This window comes from Elaeis guineensis, chromosome 13 (genome assembly GCF_000442705.2).
Source record: "Elaeis guineensis isolate ETL-2024a chromosome 13, EG11, whole genome shotgun sequence".
In the NCBI taxonomy this organism is placed as follows: Eukaryota; Viridiplantae; Streptophyta; class Magnoliopsida; order Arecales; family Arecaceae; genus Elaeis; species Elaeis guineensis.
In genome coordinates, this window is record NC_026005.2 from 63919037 (window position 1) to 63944437 (window position 25401).

Here is a 25401-nt window from a genome sequence, read left to right on the forward strand (position 1 = left end):
GAGTTGGCTATAGTAGATCTTGCGTTGACTTGAGCTTTCCTTGAGTTAGCTCGAGGTCTATTCATAGAAAACTATCTCTCTATCTTTTCTAAGAGAGTTGACTCAAGGCCTGTGCCAAAATTTGATATTGTGCCAAAGTCGACTCAAATCTTTCAGAGGTTGACTGAATCGACTCGAGACCTTCTTTACTTGAAATTTTCATAGCTTAACCCCTTTAACCTTGCTTCTTTGAGTCTTCAAGATGGAAGACTTGAGAAATCTTGAAATATGGCTCTTGCTTCCTAAAATCACTCCTCAAACATTTAACAACTCATTAGTATCAATCATATACTCAAAATATTTTGTTATTCATCAAAATCAATCTAAGGATCAACATTGGCCAACTTTACAGGCAAGCTTCGTCATTCGAGCCTTGGAGGCTAGGCTGGTAACATTGCGTGATTGTGTAAGGGTAGCGAGAAAAAGGAATCTCATACTGAGCATCGAAAAAGGATCACTAAGTATGGTCAAGCCTTGGCAGAGCTAGGGTGGAGCACCATCGAAGAAGCTCGAGAGAACCTCTAGAGATAGCTCGACAGCTCTTTTATCAGGAATGAGAGACTGAAGAGCACATGGAAGCTTCTCAATGGGAAGTCGCTGAACTGAAGAAGAGGGATCTTTTTTAATCCAAAGTTTCTCTTCCAGCTTCCTGCGAATGGGGAACACAATCTGGCATAGATGAGCTTAGTGAGAAAGGTGATCGCCTTCATAGAATTCAATTGGCTATCCAAGGAAAGACTGATCTTCAGCATGAGATCATCGATCTCAAAGAGGAGCTTCAAATTGTGAGGGATGAAGCTTCTACCGCCCGTGTCGATAGAGCCTGCACCCTTCTCCAAGTTATAAAGATGAAGGTATAGCTAATCAAGGCTAAGAGGGAGATCGACCATCTGGAAGAAGAGGTGGTCGACCTTCTAGAGAACTCTTAGATCCGACCCAGCCAGGTTAGCTTTGGAGATGAAGCTTGTCATCAAGCTAATGTTGACCTTACCATCATTGAGCGGGGACCTCTAAGACTGGGGACCAATGCTGCCCCGATCTCTAGAGATGTCACAATGAATAGATTTCTTGAAATAGAAAAGATAGAGAACTCGCTTGGTTCCTTCAAGCGATGCTTCAAAAGCTACAAGATGATCCTTTGTGGCCGCCTCTTAGAGATAGAGTCTGGGTTGGATTTTCTCATCCCTCAATTGGCTTCTCCTAAGAAAGTGGTGAAGGTTTGAGAGGATAGGAAGAACATGATTCAGGACCTAGCTGCCTCTCTTATGCCTTAATCCAATATATTTTTTTTAAAAAAAATAAAAGAGACTTTTCTTTCTTGCATTTCTTTGCATAAGCTTCCATTCCGACCCTTTAGTAGCATAGGATGCACAACTCTTTAGTGCCTCCTTTGTGCTGGTTCGAAATTCATACCAAGACAGTTTGCCCCCCAATCATGTGGGATGTCGTGCCCTATACTAACTCTTGCTATTAATCTCGCCTCCTGTGAATCTGGAGCTGGCGTCATCTGGCAATCCTAGGGAGCATTTATTGCTCCACTGATCAGCATAGCTTTCTCTCTGAAAGACTGTGTGACCTTCAATGCTGGAGTCACCGAAACCACTTTTTCGTTCAAAGGGGTGCTGGGATGCCTTTCTTTGAAAGATGGGATCTCTGGAGCTGTTGGGGTTGCGACACTTGGTGCATGACATTGGAGGTGAAGGGACACTTTCCTACTTGGATTTTCTATAAATAAAAGGAGCTATCGCTTACGATCAAGCCCACTCCCTCCAATTTTCTTACTTGTACAGGTGCCGGAGAAGATGGTACCATTGTCGCATTCTTCTATCAGGGGCACGATGGTCACAAGCATTTGCTACACTATGGAGGGATTCTCCCCTACCCTCTGGCTGGCTGCGGAGTGCCCAAAAAGGATGCACCTATAGACACTTCATCTTGGTGTGGGAGTTATTGAAAATAGGGATGGCAATTGGATCGGGTCGGATTATATACGGGTCAGATCAATGCAGGTCGGATCAAAAAATCATCAACCCAAATCTGACCTATTTATTAAATGGGTCAAAAATTTAAATCTAAATCCAACATATTTATTAAATAGATAATCCGATCCGACCCATTTAACCTATTTATAAATAAGTCAAATTAAGTTAAACAGCCCAAACAGATTAAACAGGTCGGATTAAATGAGTCAGAAATAGATTAAGTAGATTTTAAATAGGTTAAATAGACTTTAAATGGATTAAATAAGTTAAATAGGTCAGGTCAAATAAGTCAAAAATAGATTAAATAGATTTTAAACAGATTAAATAAATTATCTGACTTAATCCGATCTGAATATTAAATAGATTAAATGGGTAAAATGGATCAGATACTTAACACCTATATTCAATCCAAATATTAAACGAATTAAATGGGTTGACCTGTTTATGATCCAAATCCGTTTAGCCTAAATCTAAATATGTGTAGGATAGATCTACTACAAGAAATTAAACTATTAGAGATGACTATTAGCCGTTGCTAATAGTTAATTTGCCATCGCTAATACTATTAACGACAGCATCCCATTGCTAATTGGTGGTTGAAAAAATTTTAGTCGCTAATTATCATTATTAGCGATGAATTTATTAGATGTTACTAATAATTAATATTAGTGATGGCATTAGCAATGGCTAAATTCCGTCGCTATTTTTTTATTTTTAAATAAAATTTTTAAAAAAATTTAAAAATAATTAGCAATAGTTTTGTTGTCGCTAATGCCATTGTTAATAAATATTAGCGATAACTAAAGTCGTCGCTAATTCTATCGATAATATTTAATTCTATCACTAATAAACGGTTCGAGATTTAACCTTACATACAGCCCACCAATCTTTTTTACCTCTCTTCCTTGATGGAAAAGAAGTATAATACACTTAAGCAGCTTATTGGGCTAGCACATAGGGGTCATTGACATATACTTTTAATCCATGTTTGATTTCAATAAGCCCATGCCATAGATCAATCTTCATACAATTGTCGATTTCAAACCATCAGTACTTAAACAGATGATACTATTATCACCAAAGGGGTAGGTCAACTTGATCACTTCTTCGAAAATTCCATAGTAGTCACTCTCCGCCTCTACCCATCAGCTATCCTTTATACACACACCACTGTTCATCATACTTTTATGTTCTCTATATTGCTGCATGTGAAATTTGAAACCATTTACGTTACAGCCATTATAACTTATCACATACTTTGTTGGCCTATAACCTAATGGTCTTAGCTTCCTAGATATGGATTCGCTGCCTTGCATGACCTGCATATTATAAAAAAAATAAATTGAAAGAAATTAAATTAAATTAAATAACAATGGTTTCTTACCAGTTGATGAAATCAATTTGCAAAGTTCTGTGAGCATTGAGTAAAAATTTCTTCCTCACTTATCATCAAGTTGTCTCATCTTAGTATCTCATCATATTGCCTATATATGCATAAGATAAATACAGAATGATAAGTGATTAAAGAGTTGAGATTGTGATGGATACGTACTCAACATATAGGTCGACCTCCACATAGTTTAGCAAAATATGTCTCTGCCTATCGAAGTTCAGTATCAGTCAATATCTGACGAACCTTGTGCCCAAATTCACGAGCAGGATAGGCAAATATTGAGATCTTCACGTCTGATCCCTCACCACCATCATCATGTTGACCCACTTGAGTTAGCTTTGTCTGTACACTGGGGTTAAAGTAGTGTTGGTGGAAATTTAAAATTTTTTCTATTATATAAGCCTCCACAATAGAATCTTTGACTCAGATCTTATTTTTTACTTTCTTTTTGAGAATGTACATGCATCTTTCAGATGGATGCATTCATCTATACTGCACTGGTCCCCCGACCCTAGCTTTATATACCATATGGATCACGATGTGCTCCATAGAGTCGAAGAAGCTAGAAAAAAATAACTTCTCCAACTTACATATGATTTCTATACTACTAGCCTTAAGAATGGAGATGTGGTCGGTGGATAGTTCGATAGTACAAATATCTCTGAAAAAAAGGCTAAGCTCAATCAAAGAACTCCATATGGAGTTAGAAAGGAGATCACATCAAGCTAATGAAAGTAATCATTGCATGAAGATATGGCAATTATAGCTCTTTAGCCCATAGAATCTGTAATCTTTGACATTGACGCACTGAGCTAGATTACTTGCATAACTATCTGAGAATTTAAAACTTTTATACCATTCACAAACATCCTTCAACTGCTCCCTTGTAAAGGTATAAGATAATTTTGGCTTCAGAATTTTTCATGTGATACCTCAACCAGCTCTAACTGAGGACACTTGCATGCGTTCTTCATATATGCTCGAGCCTTGAGATTGTCCTTCGTCTTGCCCTTGACATCCATACCAGTGTGGAAAATATTATCGAATACATTCTTCTCAATATGTATAACATTAAGGTTATGACGGATCAAATTGGTAGACCCATACAGCATTTCTCAGAAGATACTTCGTCGCATCTAGTTTGAGTTCTATCGAACCTCCGAAGCTTCTTCTTGTCAAATAACATGTCAAACTAGACTTTGTCCAATTGGGATACTCTCTGAAACACTTCCATACCATTAAAGAGTGGGGATGCATAATTCTTCTCTATCTTATTCTTCCTAAAGCTGTCCCGTTGCTTTCGAAAAGGATGATGTTCGGGAAGAGATTGACGATAACAATCGAACCAGCAGGGCTTACGACCATGCTCAAGCAGAAATAATTTTATATTCTCCATGCAATAAAGACATACAAGCTTTCCATGAGTGATCCATCCTGACAGTATCCCATAAGCAGAAAAATTGCTAATGATCTACATCAATGTAGCTTTCATTATAAAATTCTGCTTCTTCGATGCATCAAAAGTATGTATGCCATCGAATCATAAGAATTTCAACTCATCAACAAGAGGCTTTAGATATATATCAATGCTTCAAGCAAGATGTTGTGATCTAAGAATGATTAATGTAAGAAAGATGTTATGTTCATTCATGCACATCCTAAATGAAAAATTGTATAGAGTAATAAAGACTGACCAACATGAATAAGGGGCCACTGCATGACTGAACGGTGTAAAGCCATCCGTAAATAAATCCAATCGGACATTACGTGATTTCTGAGCAAATAAAAGATGGCAAGCATCAAATTACTTTCATACCTCACTGTCCGACAGATGACTCATCATATCAGAGTACTTGTGAATCTCTTCTTTGTGCCATCTCATCTATCTAATAGTACTTTTGGACAAGTAGAGCCTCCGAAGCCTAGAAGTAAGTGGAAGGTATCAAAGAATCTTATATGATATATCCTTCTGATTTCTACCCTCTTATCTCAGTTTAAATCAGCTTTCACCATATACATCACATAAGCTCTTCAGTTGGTCTTTCTTGTAGAAAAGCATGCAACCATTATGGCATGCATCTATCTTCTCATATCCTATGTCTAACTCTTTCACTATTTTTTTTGAAGCATAGAAGCTCCCAACAAGCTTCTCATCCTTGGATAGTATCTTCTTTATTATTTCTACCATTCTATCATAATAATTAACCGTCATATTAAACTCGATCTTCAAATTCAACAACTCTGATACAACTGATTATATAGTATGCATTTTATATTCCGACTACAATGATTCATCAGCATCTTTCAACATACGGTAGAAATCGTCACTGTCAGCTTTTGGATCATCCTCCACATCTCAATTAAATTCAAGACTAGCTGCATCCATAACCATATCTATCATTTCATCTATCCCTGTCCTACTCGCTTCTAACCCTTGCAACTTTCTCCCACATCTCCCCATACTGGTACCAATGCTTGTAGTTGGACATAAATCCACTCCTATACAAATAGACAGTAATTGTATTCCTATCAAATATTTTTTTATTATCACTTCTATTACAAGATCAACGAGCCCATCCTTGATGTAAGAGCATTGTATTCTCAAAAGTAAAATCATAAAAGTACTCTACATCCTTCCTATATTTAGCAAAAATCATCCCATCGACTACTCGACGGTCCATTCAACTACAATCCATGACACACTATCTAAAAATTCTGTATATACATAAATACAAAGTAACTGCTAATTAATTATTTTACCATTCAAAATGGCTTGCATAGTAAATGCATCCTATCATCAACTAATAAGTATAAAAGGTCCTATCCCATTCAGAAAATATATTAATTTTATAGGTCAATTATAGTAATCAAATGATATATACAACAGGGGCCGAAAAAAATTTCAACAGCACTTTCCTTTAGTTCTCCCCACATGACTGAAGATATATAGAGAGAACTAAAGAAAAATGCTATCCAAAATTTATTTTGAATCTTCAGCATACAGTTTGATTACTGTAATGATCTATAGAATTACTTGCATTTTTCACACTGTCCATACTGGACAATCAATTGATCAATGTATATAATTTTTTCATCCATACAAAAATACATAAATATATGGATACAGTAAAATATGTATATTAATCAAAAGACAGATCTATGGTTCCATGCAATGCAAATTTTTTAAAAAAATTAATATCTAGTTAATTACTTAAATTAACACACAGTTATAAGATACCGTAGAATATGCACTCGGCCCTCGCACGAGGACTGGCTGCCCTAGACACCGGCTAGGATCCAAGGCCCGAGTGTGCAGGGCACACCCCGACCCTATGTTTGCAATGCTGCCCGACGCCTTCCATCAGCCTAAGTGTGCAGGGCGCACAAGGGCTGGATGCCTTGGACGCCAGCTAGAACCCGAGGTTCGAGCACGCAGGACACACCCCAGCTCTGCGTTCATAATTGCTGACCGGCACCTTTCCTTGACCTGAGTGCACAGGGCACACGGAGGCCAGATGTCTTAGACGCCAATTGGGACCCGAGGCCCGAGCACACAGCGCATGCCCTGGTTCCATGTTCGCAATGCTGACCAGCACCTTCTCTCAACCTGAGCATGCAGGGTGCGCGGGCTGGATGTCTTGGACGCCAGCTAGGAGCTGAGGCTCGAGCACGCAAGGCACGCCTTGATCTCATGTTTGCAATGCTACCCGATATCTTCCCTCGATTCGAGCGCTCTACATGTCGAGACCCAAGTCCCATACTTCTAATTAATTAATTAATTAAATATCTAATTAATTAATTAAAATAATATTTAATTAATTAATTTTTAATATATAATTATACTTAATTAACATAGTTTAAATAAAAAATTAACTTTTAGTGACTGTATTAGCTATCGCTAATGCCATCGTTAATACTCATAACAGCAAGTAGACAGCTCAATGACGGGACGTCGGCTCGGGGATGCGGCCATGGAGACGATGGTGCAAGGACAGGGCCACAGGGTTGGCTCGATGAGGCAAGGGCCGCAGGATCGGGGCCACGGGCTGGGGGTGGCGAGGTAGGTACTGCGGGGTCAGGCCAACGAGGCCAGAATAATGTATTGCCCAGCTATGCAACCCAAGAGAGGGGGTGAATTAAATTTTTAAAAATTTAAAAATTAACTTACAACTATGAAGATTTTATAATAATAAGCAGAATAAATGTGGAGAGTAAAATTTATGCAAGGTGTAGAAGCTGGATGCAAGAATGCAAGAAGATAAGAAAATTTAAAAGGAGAGCAAGTAAGCACAACACAAACAAGAAGATTTATAGTGGTTCGATGTCAACCTTGCACCTACGTCCACTCCCCAAGCTCCTACTTGAGAATTCAAATCCACTAAACCGTATTCAACCCGAATACAACGTCGGAACCTCTGACTCTAGCTATTTCAAGCTAGAACACTTCTTTTTCGGGTACAAACCAATCCAATACAATTCGATTCAAGGTTCGGATCAACCTTTTCACGTTTTGAAATTCTTCCAAAATAAAAAATCAACTCAAAAATAGAGTATAACAGTTAATCATACAGAAATACAGATGTAGCTATTTTAATGAGCAAATAAAATTTTAAATACACTTTACACAAAGAGAAGCAAGCTTTTCTGATTTCTCTCAAGGTGGTTGAAGACTTGAATAAGCTCTTGAAGGATTGGTAAACTTGAAATAAAAGCTTCTTTAACTTCAAGAGGGCTCTTGCTTAGGGTTAAAATGAATGCTTGAAGAATCTTTTCAAAACCTTATTGATTTCCTCCTTTAAGTGCCTTTTTATAACTTCAAATGATGGTGGAGAGTAATCTGGGCTGAAATAGAGCCGTTGGAGTACATTAAATGGATATTAAATGCAGCCAAAACGAGCTAAAAACTAGCTGTTGCGGAGTTTTTTCATCGCAGGGGTTGACTCATGCACAGGGGTCGACTCATGGGGTCGACTCATGTGGGGCAGAACAAAAATTGACAGTTCTGTATCTTTAGCTTGCACAGCAACAGAGGTCGACTCATAGGATCGACTCATGCATAGGGATCGACTCATGGGGTCGACTCAATTGGGTGTGCCAGCTAAAAATAACATGTCGTTCAGCTCCTTTTGACATGAGTCGACTCATGGGGTCGACTCAAATTTATAAACATGATTTTTTTTCAAAATACACATCCAAAAATATTAAAATTACCTCCAATAGATTACAAATCTTCTAATCTTGCTCTTGAGGCTTCCGAATCAGAACTTGATAAAATTATGATTTTGCTCCTGAAATATAATAAATCTTTTTTCAAGCCAAAATCATTAGTAACCTCCTCAAATGCTTTGTAATCATCAAAATCAATTCAAGAAGCAACAATCTCCCCTTTTTGATGATGACAAAATACTTGAGCAAAAGCATATATAAAGCATTGAATATGAATTTTAAATTTATGAAGATGCATCACTTCAATATCATAGCCAAGTATTTGAACGAAATGCATCATAAGCAGTTTGAAGATCAATTTAAAATTTGCTTATAAGTTCATTTGCTTTGAAAATTAGATAAAAAAGGAGCTGACGATTTTGGTTCTTTGATACATTTGCTTAACAATTTTGCTTATTACTAATTTCTTTATTGCTTATTGCTCATTTTTTTATTGCTTATTGCTCAAATTCGATTTTGATTCTCTACTCTTCCTTTTTGACAGCATCAATTAAGATTCTCTACTCCTCCTTTTAAGGGATCTTGAAAGGATAAATTTTCTTTACTTTCCCTTTTTGATGGCATCAATTAAGATCTCAAGAGATTTTAAGGATAGAGAAAAGAAAAGAAAGATGATAAAAAGGACATATTTTCTTCACTCCTCCTTTTTGATACCATATTTTACTTCTTTAGCCCCCTTCTTTGATTGCTTTCTCTACTCTCCCTCAACATAGCAAAACATAAAGGATATATCAACTTACTCATCTAGAAGATATTGCAATTCATAGTATTTCTCAGTACTAATATGAGTTATTTTTTATATCTCATAATTAAAATAATTCAATTTGATCACATTCATAGACATTCATTGTAAGTCAAAGCACATATATATATATATATATATATATATATATATATATATATATATATATATATATATATATATATATATATATATATATATATATATATATATATATATATATATATATATATATATATATATATATATATATATATATATATATATATATATATATTCAAAAGTGACTGAATACAAAAGGTATCCCAATACACCTGAGTTAACTCAAAATACAAAAGTCATGGATAGAAACTATCCAAGAGTTAATTAGTCAACAAATACAAAGCCCATAAGATAGATCCTAGACATAAAAGACTAACTAATCTAGATCTAATAAAGGACATGGCTAGAGGGATCAGAATCTGAAGAATCAGAGATAGGGTGAGGAGATGTAGGATCAAGTCCACGAGCATGACCTCGACCATGTCTGCCTCGGCCAGGGGTAGAAGTACCAGCACGAGTAGAGGGGTGAGAGGATCCTGAAGCTTGAGAAGCTACGGACTGTGCAATAAGGGAAAGTCTGATGGTGTCCAAAAGATCCAAGGTTCTCGATACAGACTGCATCAGAGCACTAAACTGAGTAGAAGTTTTCTCACTGGAGCCCCTGATCTCTCTCCTCAAGAAGTCAAAGCCACTCTCTAAAACTCTTCGAAGTCTAGCCGTCTCTGTAGATAGGTCTAAGACCTCTGTAATATCCTCATGCGGCTGGAGATGGGCTAAAGCTAATACTTGCCCCTGCAAGTCTAATACTCTGCCTATCAATCTCAAAATACATCCCTCAAGCTACTCAATGCGTATTGACTGATCAGTAAGCATCTGAAAAATAGTAAAAATGTGAGGGATCAGAATCTGGTCTGAGTCACCCTAGGATGTCGATCTCTGAGCAAAGACTAAAGTGGCAAACTGCTGAGATAGAATGGAGGCAACACGTTGGGACATCATCTCAATCTGATCATCTACTAGTCTGAACTCTGAAGAATGTGCCCTGCTCCCTGACTGTGGAACTGAAGCATGCCTCCTCACTCACTTTGAGGGACCAGCCTCGTGATTAGAAACAAACTGAATATCAGGAAATGCTCTGTGATCACAGAGAGGTGAAAATAGTCTCTCCTCCTCTGCTCTCTCCTCAGCTGGCTCCTCTGCCCTTTCCTCCACTCTCCACAACACCCTTTGTCCAACCATCATCAGTCTTAGAGAAACCCATGCGATGCAGTGTGTGGCGGTTGATGGTATCGGAATGAGATAGTCTAGCAACTACCTCCCCCTCAAAACTGATTCCGAACCTTCTAAAAACTAAGGTGAGTGCCATACCAAAAGAAAAGTGAGCCTTGGACCTGTTTAGGGTTTCCCTCATGGCCTCAAACATCAATGCTGGAAGGTTCAGGGGGGTTTGGGTGATCACATGGTACATAATGCAAATGTCTCTACCAGATAGAAGGTCATGTCTACCACTCCTAGGGACAAACAGTTTGGTTATCAAGTGATGTAACAGCCTCATCTCAACAAAAAAAAATTTTGCTTCCAATTTATTTAGACTTCCAGTATAGGTTCTCCCTAAGATAACATTAATTCCTTCTTCTTTAACAGAGAGCTCCATATTGGTATAGCCTTCACAAGACAAATGCAGTATCTGTCTCAAATATACTGGATTAAGAATAATATCAATACCTTTCATGGTAGATTTCGCTGTTCCATTGCTATAGCTCAAATTTAAGTAAAATTCTCTGACTAGATCGACATAAGTATTTTTCTTTAAAGAGCAGTAAAATTTTCATCCTTGATACTTAATCTTCGATCCAATAGTGAACCCTTCTTTTTCAAAAAAACTTGAAATCAATATTTTTTTCGGATTTCACTTTTCGATCAAAGAGAGGTACCTTACTTGGGCTGATTGAAGATTGAGTGAAAGTTGAAGCAGGACCTGGAGCAGGGATTATAGCAGGAGAGGGCTCGGTTGCTAATCTCTTTCTGTGCACATTGTCTTCCAACCCGCGAACGGATTTTCTTCTTTATGGTAGCTTCATTTTGGGAGCCATTAGGTCAAGAGAGACTTGAAAGGAGCTTAGGAGACTAAATGTGAGGTAGAGAGAAAAGAATTTTGAAAGAAAAAAGGTAAGGATTTGAGGAGTTAAATCACCGGTTTGGAGAAGAGGAGATGATTCTAGGACAAGCTCGAACCGCCCCAAATGAGGAAGGGAGAGGAGAGGAAGTTGATTCCTTAACGGGTGATTTGAGTAGTGAAAATTGATGGGAGGAGATATTTGAGAGAAATCTTTGGTTTGAGGGAGAAGAGATAGAGAGCTTTTGGTTTGGTGAGAGGAAGAAGACGAAGGGCTGAGTCGGCTCAAGAAAAAAATTTCAATAAGAAGAGAGCACCCGAAGGGTTTTGACAAAATTATAAGATTACCCTAGGGTCGACCCTGGGGGTCGACTCATGGCATAAAAAAATTCAAAAGAATGATGAGATAATTTCAAAAAAATTTGAAACTCTAAGAGAAGGATGTTTACCCAAGTATTGATCATGTGAATGATAGTTTTGAGCTTTTGAGCTCTTAAGAAAAAAGAGAATTGAGCTCAATAGATTTGGTTCAATGAATTTTTGGCATTAAGAATTTGAAATCAGAGAGATACTTAAGCTGATGGATCAAGGATTCCTAGTTCTCTCCTAATTTCATAAAATCTATCTTCACTTAAGGCCTTGGCAAAGATGTCAGCCAATTATTTTTCAGTACAAATATAATCAAGAATTATATCTTTATTTTGGACATATTTTCTTATGAAATGATACCTAATTTTAATATGTTTTGATCTATAATGCTGAATTAGATTTTTAGTTAGATTTATAGCACTAGTGTTATCACATATTATGGGAGTTTCATTGAGTTTAATGCCAAAGTCTTTAAGTTGTTGCTTAATCCACAAGATTTGAGCATAACAACTTCCGACTGTAATGTATTCAGCCTTGACCGTAGACAGTGCTACCGAGTTTTGCTTCTTGCTAAACCAAGAGTTAAGTTAACTCCAAAAAATTGGCAAGTTTCACTAGTACTTTTTCTATCTAATCTACATCCAGCAAAATCGGCATCTGAACATCCTATCAAGTTAATTGATGAGTCCTTAGAATACCGTAGTCCTAAAATTTGTGTACCATTTAAATATCTAAAGATTCTTTTAACTGCATTCAAGTGAGATTCTTTCGGATTTGATTGAAAGCAAGCACAAAGACAAACACTAAACATAATATCTGATCTACTAGCAGTAAAATACAATAGAGAACCAATCTTTTTCTATAAAATTTTAAGTCTATATTTTTACCTCCATCATCCTTATCAAGCTTACATGATAGGCTCATGGGTGTACCAATTGCTTTGGAGTTCTCCATTCCAAATTTTTTGAGTAGTTCTCTTGTCTACTTGCTTTGAGTGATAGAGATTTTTTTTTTTGTTTGTTTGATTTAGAGTTCGAGGAAGAATGTAAGTTCTCCCATCATGCTCATCTCGAACTCCCTCTGTATGAGCTTAGCAAAATCTTGATAAAGAGTTTTATTAGTAGATCCAAAAATAATGTCATCAACATATATTTGTATAACTAATATATTATTTTGATTTCTTTTAATGAAAAAAATTATGTCTACATTTTCTCTTGAAAAATCATTATTAAGCAGAAATTTGCTTAGCCTTTCATACCAAGCCCTAGGTGCTTGTTTCAAACCATATAATATTTTATTTAATTTAAAAATATGATTAAAAAAAGCATGATTTTCAAAATCTAAAGATTGTTCTACATAAACTTCTTTAGCAATATATCCATTTAGAAAAGCACTTTTGACATCCATTTGGAATAACTTAAAATTTATATAGCAAGCATATGCAAGTAGAAGTCTAATTGCTTCTAATCTAGCAACAGGTGCAAAGGTCTCATCAAAATCAATTTCTTCTTCTTGATTATAACCTTTTGCAATTAATCTCGCTTTATTTCTTATCACATTTTCATGTTCATCCAATTTATTCCTATATATCTATTTTGTGTCAATTATTGAATAATTTTTAGGTCTTGAAACTAAAGTCCATACATTATTTCTTTCAAATTGATTAAGTTCTTCTTGCATTGTATTTATCCAATTATAATCTTTTTCAGCTTCATCTATGATTTTAGGTTCAAGATGAGAGACAAAAGCAAAATAATTGAATGCATCTCTAAGTGAAGAGCGAGTTCTTACACCATGTGTAGGATCACCAATGTTAGTTCCTTGGGGTGATTATGATCATACCTCCATTCTTTGGGTAGATCATTTGTACCTAGAGGTTGTTCTTATTGTTCTTCACCTTTCTCATCCTGTTTGTCTTCATGTTCTTCATCATCTTGAATGGTTGAGTCTTTTAGAATGATCTCCTTCATCCCTTCTATAAGAGGATCTGCATCATCAATACCTTCATTCTTCCTTGAAGGAAGATCGTTAGTTTCATCAAAAATAACATGTATCGACTCCTCTACTATTAAAGTTCTTTTGTTGAAAACTCTAAAAGCTTTGCTAGAAGAGTAGTAACCAAGAAAAATTGCTTCATCGGATTTTGCATCAAATTTTTCTAGTCTTTCTTTACCATTGTTCAAAACAAAACATCGACAACCAAAAACATGAAAATATGTGATGTTTGATTTTCTTTCTTTCCAAAGCTCATAAGGAGTTTTTATTAAAATTGATCTAATTAAAGCACGGTTTAATATATAACATGCCGTGTTAATTGCTTCCACCCAAAAATATCTTGGAAGGTTGCTTTCACATAGCATGGTATGGACTATTTCTTCAAGAGTTCTATTTTTTCTTTCTACTACCCCATTTTGTTGGGGTGTCTTAGGTGCTAAAAAATTATGGTCCATACCTTTTTCATCACAAAACTTTTTAAAATATTAATTTTCAAATTTGGTTCCATGATCACTTCAAATATTTTGAATTAAAAAATCTTTTTCATTTGTGACTTTTCGATAAAATTTTAAGAAAATATAAAAAGTTTCATCCTTATGTGCTAAGAAGAAGACCCATGTAAAACGAGAGAAATCATCAATAATCACAAAATCATATCATTTTTCACCTAGACTAGTAGTTCTAGTGGGTCCAAATAAATCCATGTGTAATAGTTCTAATGGCCTAGAAGTTGAAACAATATTTTTAGATTTGAATGAGACTCATGTTTGTTTACCCATTTGGCATGTATCACAAATTCTATCATTTTCAAAATTCAATTTGGATAAGCCGATAATCAATTCCTTTTTAATAAGTTTTGAGAGTGAATGCATGCTAATATGTGCAAGCCTATGATGCCAAAGCCAACTAGTCTCATTAATCTTGGCATTCAAGGCTACTAGGCTTTGCATATTTATTTTGAAAAGATCATTCAAATCTACCATATAAACATTACCATGTCTATGCCCAACAAATTTAATGCCTTCATTAATAGGACTAGTTACAATGCAAACTGAAGATTCAAAAATGACTTTGTATCCTTTATCACAAAATTGACTGATGCTTAATAAATTATATTTTAAACCATCTACTAATAAAATATTTTCAATATACTTGGAGGGAGTGATACCAATGTTACCTATACCGATGATCTTTCCTTTGCCATTGTCTCCAAAGATGACCATCCCTCCATTTTTAGCATCAAGTGTGATAAATTAGGATTCATCACCAGTCATGTGTCTTGAGCACCCGCTATCAAGATACCATCTCCAGTTTGTTCCTTGGGATGCAAGACATACCTATACATAAGAATCAAATTTTGACTTTAGGTATCCAAATTTTCTTGGATCCTTTTTGGTTAGTCATAATGGTTTCTTTTGGAACCCATATTTTCTTTACATTGAAATTTTCAGATTTGTTGGAAAAATATGAATAGGATTTGTGTCCTACTTTACCATATTTAAAGTAAGTTATATTTGAAAACTTGTTGTATGATAAGTTTATAAAGATATTTTTCAGAAATTTTTATTTCTTTAAAGGGTTATATCCAAGACTGGCTTTATCATAAATGGCCTTTTGATTGTCAAGTATCATGTGAAGCTTATTTGAACTTAAAGTGAACTTCTCAACCATTGGTTTTAACTTAGCAATCTCAATTTTTAAGTTCAGATTTTTTTGAGACAGAATTGATTTTTCATTTGAAATACTCTCATTTTCTTTTAGTAAAGATTGATTCTTTGATTTTAATTCTTTGTTCTTTACTCCTAGCTTCTTTAGTTCATCAATTAGATCATAAAATGCTTCATGAAGTTCTTCAAAGGTAAAGTCAATAGAAATTTCAGTATTCATCTCATTTTTATGTGCCATAAAGCACAAGTTGGCTTGTTCATTTGAGTCTTCTTCTTCGGAGCTTAACTCATCACTTCCGCTCCATATAGCCATCATGGCCTTCTTCTTGTACTTCTTGGGACCCTTCTTCAGTTGTGGGCATTCAAACTTAAAGTGTCCCGATTTTTTACATTCATAACAAATAAGGGGTTACTCCTTATCCTTCTCTTTGCTGTGTTCTCCTTTTGTAGGTGGCCTCTTCCTCATTTCTTATCTTTTTTTCTTTAAAAACTTCTTAAACCTTCTAGTAATGAGGGCCATTTCTTCATCCTGCTCTTCATTTTCTATATCATCAGATTCTTCATCAGGTTAAGCAGTAGATTTGAGGGCAATTATCCTCATCTTTTTGACATCTTCTTCTTGGTGTTGTTTCATGCTTAGCTCATGTGTCATCAGCGATCCTAGAAGCTCCTCCAAGAGTAGGATATTCAGATCTTTGACTTTTTGGATTGCGGTCATTTTGGCCTCCCAAGTCCTTGGTAAAGATCTAAGAATCTTTCTCACGAGATCACTGTTAGAATAAGACTTACCAAGACTTTTTAGATCATTAATAATATCAGTAAAATATGTAAATATTTCAGTTATTGATTCATCATGCTCTATTTTAAAAAGTTCATATTTATGCACAAACATATTAATTTTTGATTCCTTCACTTGATTAGTTCCTTTATAAGTTACTTCTAATCTATCCTATATTTTCTTAGCTGACATGCATGTTGAAATACGATTAAATTTATTAGCATCTAGAGCATAATACAAAATATTCATGGCTTTAGTATTTAGTTGAGTCATTTTCTTATCAACCTCATCCCATTCTTTTTCGGGTTTGGTTGATTCTACACCATCAATTATTTTAGTGGATGTGTGTGGTCCATTTACTATGATACTCCACATATCATAGTCAAGTGTTTGAATAAAGATTTTCATCCAAGCTTTCCAATAGGTATAATTTGACCCATTGAAAAGTGAAGGTCGGTTTGTGGACTGCCCCTCGGCTAGTGAAGTACCAATTTGAGTTGCCATAGATTTTTAGCTCTTTGATGGTTAAATCAAAGTAGAGCTAGAGCACCAAGCTCTGATACCACTTGTTGCCCAGCTATGCAACCCAAGAGGGATGGTGAATTGAATTTTTAAAAATTTAAAAATTAACTTACAACTATGAGGATTTTATAACAATAAGCAGGATAAATGTGGAGAGTGAAATTTATGCAAGGTGTAGAAGCTGGATGCAAGAATGCAAGAAGATAAAAAAATTTAAAAGGAGAGCAAGTAAGCACAACACAAACAAGAAGATTTATAGTGGTTCGGTGCCAATCTTGCACCTACGTCCACTCCCCAAGCTTCTACTTGAAAATTCAAATCCACTAAACCGTATTCAATCTGAATACAACGTCGGAACCTCCGACTCTAGCTATTCTAAGCTAGAACACTTATTTTTTGGGTACAAGCCAATCCAATACAATTCGATTCAAGGTTCGGATCAACCTTCCATATTTTGGAACCCTTCCAAAATAAAAAATCAACTCAAAAATAGAGTATAACAGTTAATCACATGGAAATACAGATGTAGCTCCTTTAATGAGCAAATAAAGCTTTAAATATACTTTACACAAAGAGAAGCAAGCTTTTCTGATTTTTCTCAAGGTGGTTGAAGACTTGAATGAGCTCTTGAGGGATTGGTGAACTTGAAATAAAAGTTTCTTTAACTTCAAGAGGGCTCTTGTTTAGGGTTGAAATGAATGCTTGAAGAACTTTTTCAAAATCTTGTTGATTCTCTCCTTTAAGTGGCTTTTATAACTTCAAATGATGGTGAAGAGTAATCTGGACTGAAATAGAGCCGTTGAAGCACATTAAATGGATATTAAATACAGTCAAAATGAACTAAAAACTAGCCATTGCGGAGTTTTTCCATTGCAGGAGTCGACTCATAGGGTCGACTCATGCACAGGAGTCGACTCATAGGGTCGACTCATGTGGCGCAGAACAGAAATTGACAGTTTTGTATCTTTGACTTGCACAGCAATAGAGGTTGACTCATAGGGTCGACTCATGCACAGGAGTCGACTCATGGGGTCGACTCAATTGGGTGTGCCAGCTAAAAATAACGTGCTGTTCAGCTCCTTTTGACATGAGTCGACTCATTGGATCGACTCAAATTTATAAACATGATTTTCTTTCAAAATACACATCCAAAAATATTGAAATTGCCTCCAATAGATTACAAATCTTCTGCTCTTGCTCTTGAAGCTTCTGAATCAGAACTTGGTAAACTTATGATTTTGCCTCTGAAATACAATAAATCTTTTTCCAAGTCAAAATCATTAGTAACCCCCTCAAATGCTTTGTAATCATCAAAATCAATTCAAGGAGCAACACAATGGCTCAAGGATAGGACCACGAGGTCAGGTTGGTGGGGTGGGGCCGTGGGTTGGGGGCGGGGGGCAGGGGCTGCAGGGTCTGGCCGATGATGTCGAGGCCGACGAGGTTGGGGCAGTCGCAGGCATGGACGGATGAGGGCTCAAGGCCATGAGGTCGAGCCGGCGACATCGAGGCTGGTGGGGTCAAGGTAGCGACGTGCATGGAGGGATATGGGCTCATGGCCAAGGGATGCCGAAGAGATGGGGCGGGGAGGGACGCAGCAAGGAGGGAGGAAAGGGGGGTTGGGGGGGTTTGGGCACCAGCAAGAGGAGAATCGTGGGAAGGGGAGAGAATTCCCCCGTAAGGATAAATGAGATGAAGTATTAGCGATGATAAAGTGGCAGTCGCTAATGCCGTCGGTAAAAGTATTAGTGATGATACGTCTGTCGCTAATACTTTTATCAAAAAAATATTTTTTTATAATTTTTTAAATATTTTTTTTAAAATTATTAACGACAATAATTACAGTCGTCACTAATAACCATCGATAATTAATAAATTTAATTATAATTATAATCAAACAAAAATTTAAATTTTAAAATTTTAAATTTATTAGCAACGAATTTTGTCGTCACTAATAATCAGTTTTCTATCGATAATAATTTTTTTATTTTTTATGATAGTAGATTTCTTAGTCGCTATTTGCTGTCGGTAAAAAAGATTATTAGTGACAGCAAATTTGTCATTGCTAATACTCAATATTCTTGTATTGATCAAATACAGCTCAGATTGGTAGGTCGGATCATATTTTATCGATCCTAATTGAAAATCACCACTGTTCTGGCTATGGAACTATGGCTACTATCATTTTGAGAAAGCTACTGAGGTCTGAACAATATCCTTACGAGGCCTGTTGTTGAAGTTCCATCTCTCGACATTGGGTCCACCAGGAATGTGACAACATTCTCGATTGAATTGCATCAGTTTTTGGTCCAGGCTTGGATCAGGTGACTGCTTAGGGGGCTTTCTCATCGGGCATCCTAGAAAAGACTTCTTTCACCTTTCTAGGGGCAATCTTTCACTTCCAAGCAGCTTCCCCGGTCCCCCTGAAAGAAATATCAAGAAGATAGATGGATCCCAATAGTAAACCAACTCAAGGGAGCCATATCATTCTTGATATCCTTCTGCATGGTGCAGACGTCTTTCTTTGTCCCTCGATGTCTTCTTCTTATACTTAGAGGTCTTCATTTGTATTGTAACATGGCCATCAAGCCAAAACTTTTGTACTTGGGAATCATCAATAAAAAAAACTATTCTTTTTTAATCTTCTTTCATGCATTGCAATGTCTTGTGTGAATGTACTGAAATCCAGAGCTTTGCCTCCCCCCAATCTCAGCCTTGTTGCTTTGGTGATGGTCTTCCAAGGCCTTGCCACCTAGTGAAGGTGGGAGTCCACAAAGGTGTTGTTCTACCCCTCTAGAGTCTACAGACTCAAGCAGAAGGCCTCTTCAAAGCTCAATCATCCAAAACTTGATAGTTCTTGAACTAGAACTCAGTCTTGCTTCGAGCTTTGATGGATACGCATTCTAGAGTTGAAGCATGTCGGATCCTCCAGGATATGAAGAACATAGGAATAGTGACCTGACCTAAGGTACGGTAACTCACCTAGGACATTCTCAGGGTTTTCCACCTACTTGGGCATACTCCCCTTCTAAAGCTCGAAGCCTTCCACCTATGGAGGCATACCAATCAGCCGAGGCTTTGCGGGTATGGTGACACGGCCTGGGGCGTAAAGAACTCTCCTAAGGTTTTGATAGATATAACGGCCTGGCCTAGGTCATGGTAACTCACCTAGGACTTTTTCAAAATTTTTTGCCTATGTGGGCGTATATGCTTTCTCCCTGAAGCTCCGAGCCTTTTGTCTACAGGGTGTTTTAGTCAGCCAAGGCTTTATGGGCATGGCAACCCGACCTGAGGCATAAGGAGCTCTTCTAAGGCTTCAGTTGGCATGATGGTTTGGCCAAGGATATAGTAACTCAGCCATAACTTTCTCGAAGATTTCCACCTACATGGGCATACTCTCCTCTCAAGGTTCGGAGCCTCCCACCTACGGGGGTATACCAGATAGCTGAGGCTTTACAGGCATGGTGACTCAACCTAGGGCCTTGGAAGCTCTTTCAAGACTTTCTCCACAAGTATGGCAGCATGGCCTGGGGTGTGGTAGCTCATTCAAGATTTTTTTGGTCCAGTGCTTCAACCTTCTTTGGATAGAAAATGACTTCTCACATGTTTCGTCCCTCCATTGTGGCTAGGCCTGAGGTTTTACGTCTTCATACTGCATCACTTGACAACATTTCTTTTTCAAAAAAAGATTAAAGTTTTATTGTAGTATCGGCTTTACATGATGTACCTCACTGATAGTAAGGCCAAAGATTAATAGAAATCTAGCTACAATGGAGGGACATTCCATCCCACTACTCCAGATGATAGGTCCCAAAGCGCACTACCTCGATGATGCAGTAAGATCCTTTCTAGTTGGACGAAAACTTTTCTTGTTTGGTTGGCTAACTTACTTCGGCCCTCCTAAGCACTAGATCTTCAAATCGAAAGTGGTTCTCTTTCATTCTGAAGTTGTAGTAGCATGCAACGTGCTGCTAGTATGCCGCCATTCAGGCTCGCACCTTCTCTTTGAGTTTTAGCAAAATCACCATCCAATTTTATGTAAAACTTATAAAACTATATAAAAATAGTTTACTCTATGACATGTTAAAGTTAGGAAACAGGAAAAAAAGCCATATGAAGTCACATAAACTTTTCTTTTTCTTACCAAAGCCATATTCTTGAGATCTTAATCCGTTTAAAATCACATCGCTACTATTTCCTCTTGCGCTCTTTGCATAACTGCTCCATCTAAGAGTAATCTAGAACTATTAATTTGTTTTCTATAATGATTTTACAAATTATATGTTTCCATACTCAATACAAATTTTATATGCATGTTGGCTAATACCTAGAATATTAGGATTTGACGTCTAGAGATTCAGCCCATATTGAGTCCACAGCAAGGTTTGCAGCAAAAAATGGAGTCCAACGAGACCAACATCACCTGAAATGGAGCTCGAATGAAGGAGATACGAGCTTTTGAAATTGACACGAGACCCGAGGCGATGGAGGACAGTCGGAGGCCGGCGGCGGGCGGCAGCGGTGCGGCCGCAGGCGGCGGCGCACGGGATGCGCAACCCAAGCCCGCGGCCCAGGCGGGTGGGCGGCCCAGCCGGGCGCATGGGCGAGGGCCGGCCCAGGCCCAGGATCTTGGAAGATGGTGTCCTGGCCAGACTTTCACCCAACAAGTGGTATAAGAGCAAGGCGGTACAAAGATGCAGATTGCAGCGGTGGTGAGCAAGATTGAAGATGGAGAAGACAGGAACAATCAAGATGGAGATCAACAAGTTTGATGGTAAGAGCAATTTTTTCTTGTAGCAGGCAAGGGTGAAGGACGTGCTCATCCAACAGAGGTTGATCGATGCTCTCTTGTGCGATGAGAAGCCGACCACCATGGAGGTACGGGATTAAAAACGACTACAGATGCAGGCGATGAGTACCATCCGCATATACTTGACGGATGAGGTGGTGATCCATGTGCTGAACGAGACTTCTCCGACGGTGCTGTGGTCGAAGCTCGAGGAGTTGTACATGACAAAATCTCTCACCAACACTCTTTTCCTCTGGAGGCAGTTCTACCAACTGCGGATGACTGAAGGACAGAGCGTGCAGGAGCATCTAAGCCACTTCCAGAAGATCCTCACCGACCTCCTCAGCATTGGCGAGAATGTTGAGGAGAAGATCAGGATGCTGGTTTTGCTGGCGTCGCTTCTCCCTTCGTACGAGTCCTTGGTGACTGCTCTTCTAGTGGGGAAGAGCAACATTAAGATGGACGAGGTCACCACGGCGATACTCCAGAATGAGGTTCTCAGGAGGGAGAATCCAGCTTCGAGCTCAGGTGGCGGTAGCTCAGCTTTGGTGGCTTCTGGAGGAGCAGGAGGTGATAGATAGAGCGACAGGAGATCGCAACGGGGGCGGTCCAAGTCCAGGAGAGACTTGAGCAAAATCAGGTGTTACCGGTGTGAGGAGCTGGGGCATCTAGCCAGAGATTGCCCTCAACTTAAAAATCGGACGGTAGCTACTGTAGCGACGGCCGACAGTGATTCAGATGGAGATGTCCTGGAGATATCTGACGAGGTATCTACTTCTTCCCAGTAGTGGATATTAGATTCTGCATGCCCATATCATGTATGTTGCAGAGAGGAGCAGTTTGACTCCCTGGAGAACAGTGAGGGCACTGTATATCTGCCAGATGGATCGAGCTGTGCGATCAGAGGCATTGGGACGGTCAGCTGGAAGATACATGACGGTACAGTGAGGAGATTAGGGGAGATTCGATACATACCCGATTTCAGATGGAATCTTATCTCACTTAGCAGACTGGATTCGAGAGGCTACAGGACGGTAGCTGGTGAAGGAATCCTGAGGGTGCTACGCGATGATAGGATTGTACTGGAGGGGAAGAAGGGGAGCAGAGGATATTATTATCTGGTAGGGAGCCCAGTAGAGGTGGAGCTTCGGGAGCCAAGTGGAGCCCAGAGTGAGGTGGAGCTCTAGGAGGCGGATCGGGCACGAGACAGGAGACTCGGGAGGATGAGAAGCAACGTCGCAAGGTAAGATTCCTATTGCCGCAGGATGATGCCCCGAGCAAGTCTCAGGTCAGGAGGAGCACAGCATACAACAGAGATGGGATCGAGCAGCCTGGCTAGACTCCTATGTTTGCCCATCATGATCAGCAGGCGATTGCCCCAGGGCATTAGGGCGAGGAGATCCGGAAGCTCTCAGAGTTTGGAGGAGGCTGAATATCGAGTCGTGGTGAAGATTGTTAGGATTTGATGCCTAGAGATTCAACCCATATTGAGCCCACAGTGAGGTTCGCAGCGAAAAACGGAGTCCAATGAGACCAAGATCACCCAAAATGGAGCTCGGATGGAGAAGATACGAGCTTTTGAAGTCGACACGAGACCCGAGGCGGCGGAGGACAGCCAGCGGCCGGCGGCAGGTGGCAGCGGTGCGGCCGCAGGCAGCGGCGCACAGGACACACGACCCAGGCGCACGGGATGCGCAACCCAAGCCCGCGGCCTAAGCGGCCCAGCCGGGCGCGCGGCCCAAGCGGGCGCACGGCCCAGCCCTCGCGCAGGCCCGCACGCAAGCGCGGGCTGGCCCAAGCCAAGGCGCCCTGTCTGGGCCCTGTTCTCCGATCCACCGTGGACCGAGCGGTCCACTGATGGGTCTGTGGACCGCGTGGGCGTTCTCCACACATTTCTCGCGGTCCACGGTACTATTCTGTGGATCGGAGCGCGATCGGAGGGCCCAAGTAACTCTCGATCTTGATCCGACGGTCTGGGACGTGATTTGGTTGATTAAAGACTCCTAAACCTAATCTAAGTCATGTTTAACCTTTTTAAAAGGGCCTGTGACGCAGAGGAAATGTATGGTCTGATTTTTTGCAGAGAGCGTCGTGCCGAACCCGAAGAGAAGAGAGAGAGAGGCATGAGGCTGCTGTGAGAGAAAGAGCAGGGCTCCTGGACAGCGGACGCCAGGCACTTCAGGGATTCAAGGGGTCTTCCAAAAGAGAGAGAGCTTTTGAGAGGAAAACTTCTAGAGAGAGAGAATTGGGTGTACAAGGGTTGAGGGTAAGGTCTCTTCTTGTAAAATTTCTTTTTTATAGTGAAGTTTGCATGTCCCATAGAGGCGAGTCCTTTTGTGGCTGATCCACGTATTTTGATTGTTTTGTTTTGTTTCTTCTTTCTTCCTGCTGCATCGTGTGATACTGAAAGGATCTTGAGAGGTGGTGTCCTGACCAGACATCCACCCAACATAGAAGATATTGCACCCTAGCTCCAAAGTAATTTCATTATGATATCTCATTATTTCTCCTGTCTTCGACGCTAAGACTTCTTCTAGCCCTTTTTTAGGACCACCCTTGGTCCCAGTTGTGGCAATATGACCAAGTGGCATTAGGACTATATTAAAACCAGCCATCCCCATCCCATTCTGACCGTTTTCTTCACGTTCCTCTTGGCATTTAAAAACTCCTGTCATTGTCTTCTCTTTCCGACCTTCTTTCATCTGTAGAAAGACCTTCCAGCATGACTTGACTTTATCTTCAAATGATCAGGCTGAGCTCAAAATATTTGAACATTTACAATGGAGACCTTGACTTCCAGTTTGGTTATGAGGCTCATCACCCTAAAAACACCTTACAGGCTTAAACCAAATGCTATGCTTCATCTATTTATGCTCTCTACTCTCGCCAACTTTCAGCTCATCAGCCCTCAGCTTTCTAATCTTTCCAAACTACTTCTCTCCTCTTCCAATCCTTGACTTGTTTTCTAGAATTGTTCTCTTACTCAAAACACACACACAAAAGGTAAGATGGCATCCCAAACCATTGAGAACTACCGCAAGGGTGCTGAGATCTACCAAGGCAATGCCCTCTGCAAAAAGAAGTCCGTCCAACTTCTCGAAGAACTTGGCCTCCCAAAGGGTCTGTTCCCGCTCGACAACATGGAGGAGTTTGGGTACAACCATGCAGCTGGTTTCATATGGCTGATCCAGAAGAAGAAGAAGGAGCGCACGTTCAAGAAGATTAAGCAGACAGTATTATATGCCACTGAGGTGACGGCCTTCGTAGAACAACACAAGATGAAGAAGATCACCGGTGTGAAGACAAAAGAGCTACTGCTATGGCTCTCTATTGTCGAGATGTACATCGATGACCCCTCATCTGAGAAGGTCACTTTCAAGACTGGCACAGGACTGTCTGATAGCTTTCCGATGTCTGCCTTCGAGCTCTAGTAGGAGGGAAGCCGGGGGAGGGTGATTGGCCTATTCTTTTTCCGCATAAGGGTAGAGAATGGGAATTAGTTCTCACTGCCTGTGTTGCTAAAAGTTGATAATTTAGGTTTTGTTTTATGTTTTATATTTTACTTGATTATGCAATGATGTTGTTTGAAACAAGTGTTCTGCTAATGTCTTAATGTGAAATATGTTTCAATAAATTTAAGCAGTATGATTCAATTTTATACTTTCCAAGTTTGGAGTATAATGATCTTATCGATAAACTGCAGGTAAGCTCGTAGCTCTCCTAATACTTAAAACAGCAAAA

General features: G+C 39.0%; 1 protein-coding gene across 1 annotated transcript; it reads left to right on the forward strand.

The window, feature by feature from the left end:
- The first annotated feature begins 24582 nt into the window (after positions 1-24582).
- Positions 24583-25243, forward strand: LOC105060705 (uncharacterized). The gene has a single exon (XM_010944514.3). The coding sequence runs from the start codon at positions 24669-24671 to the stop codon at positions 25089-25091; it is 423 nt and encodes a 140-aa protein (XP_010942816.1). The 5' UTR covers positions 24583-24668; the 3' UTR covers positions 25092-25243.
- Positions 25244-25401: the final 158 nt, after the last annotated feature.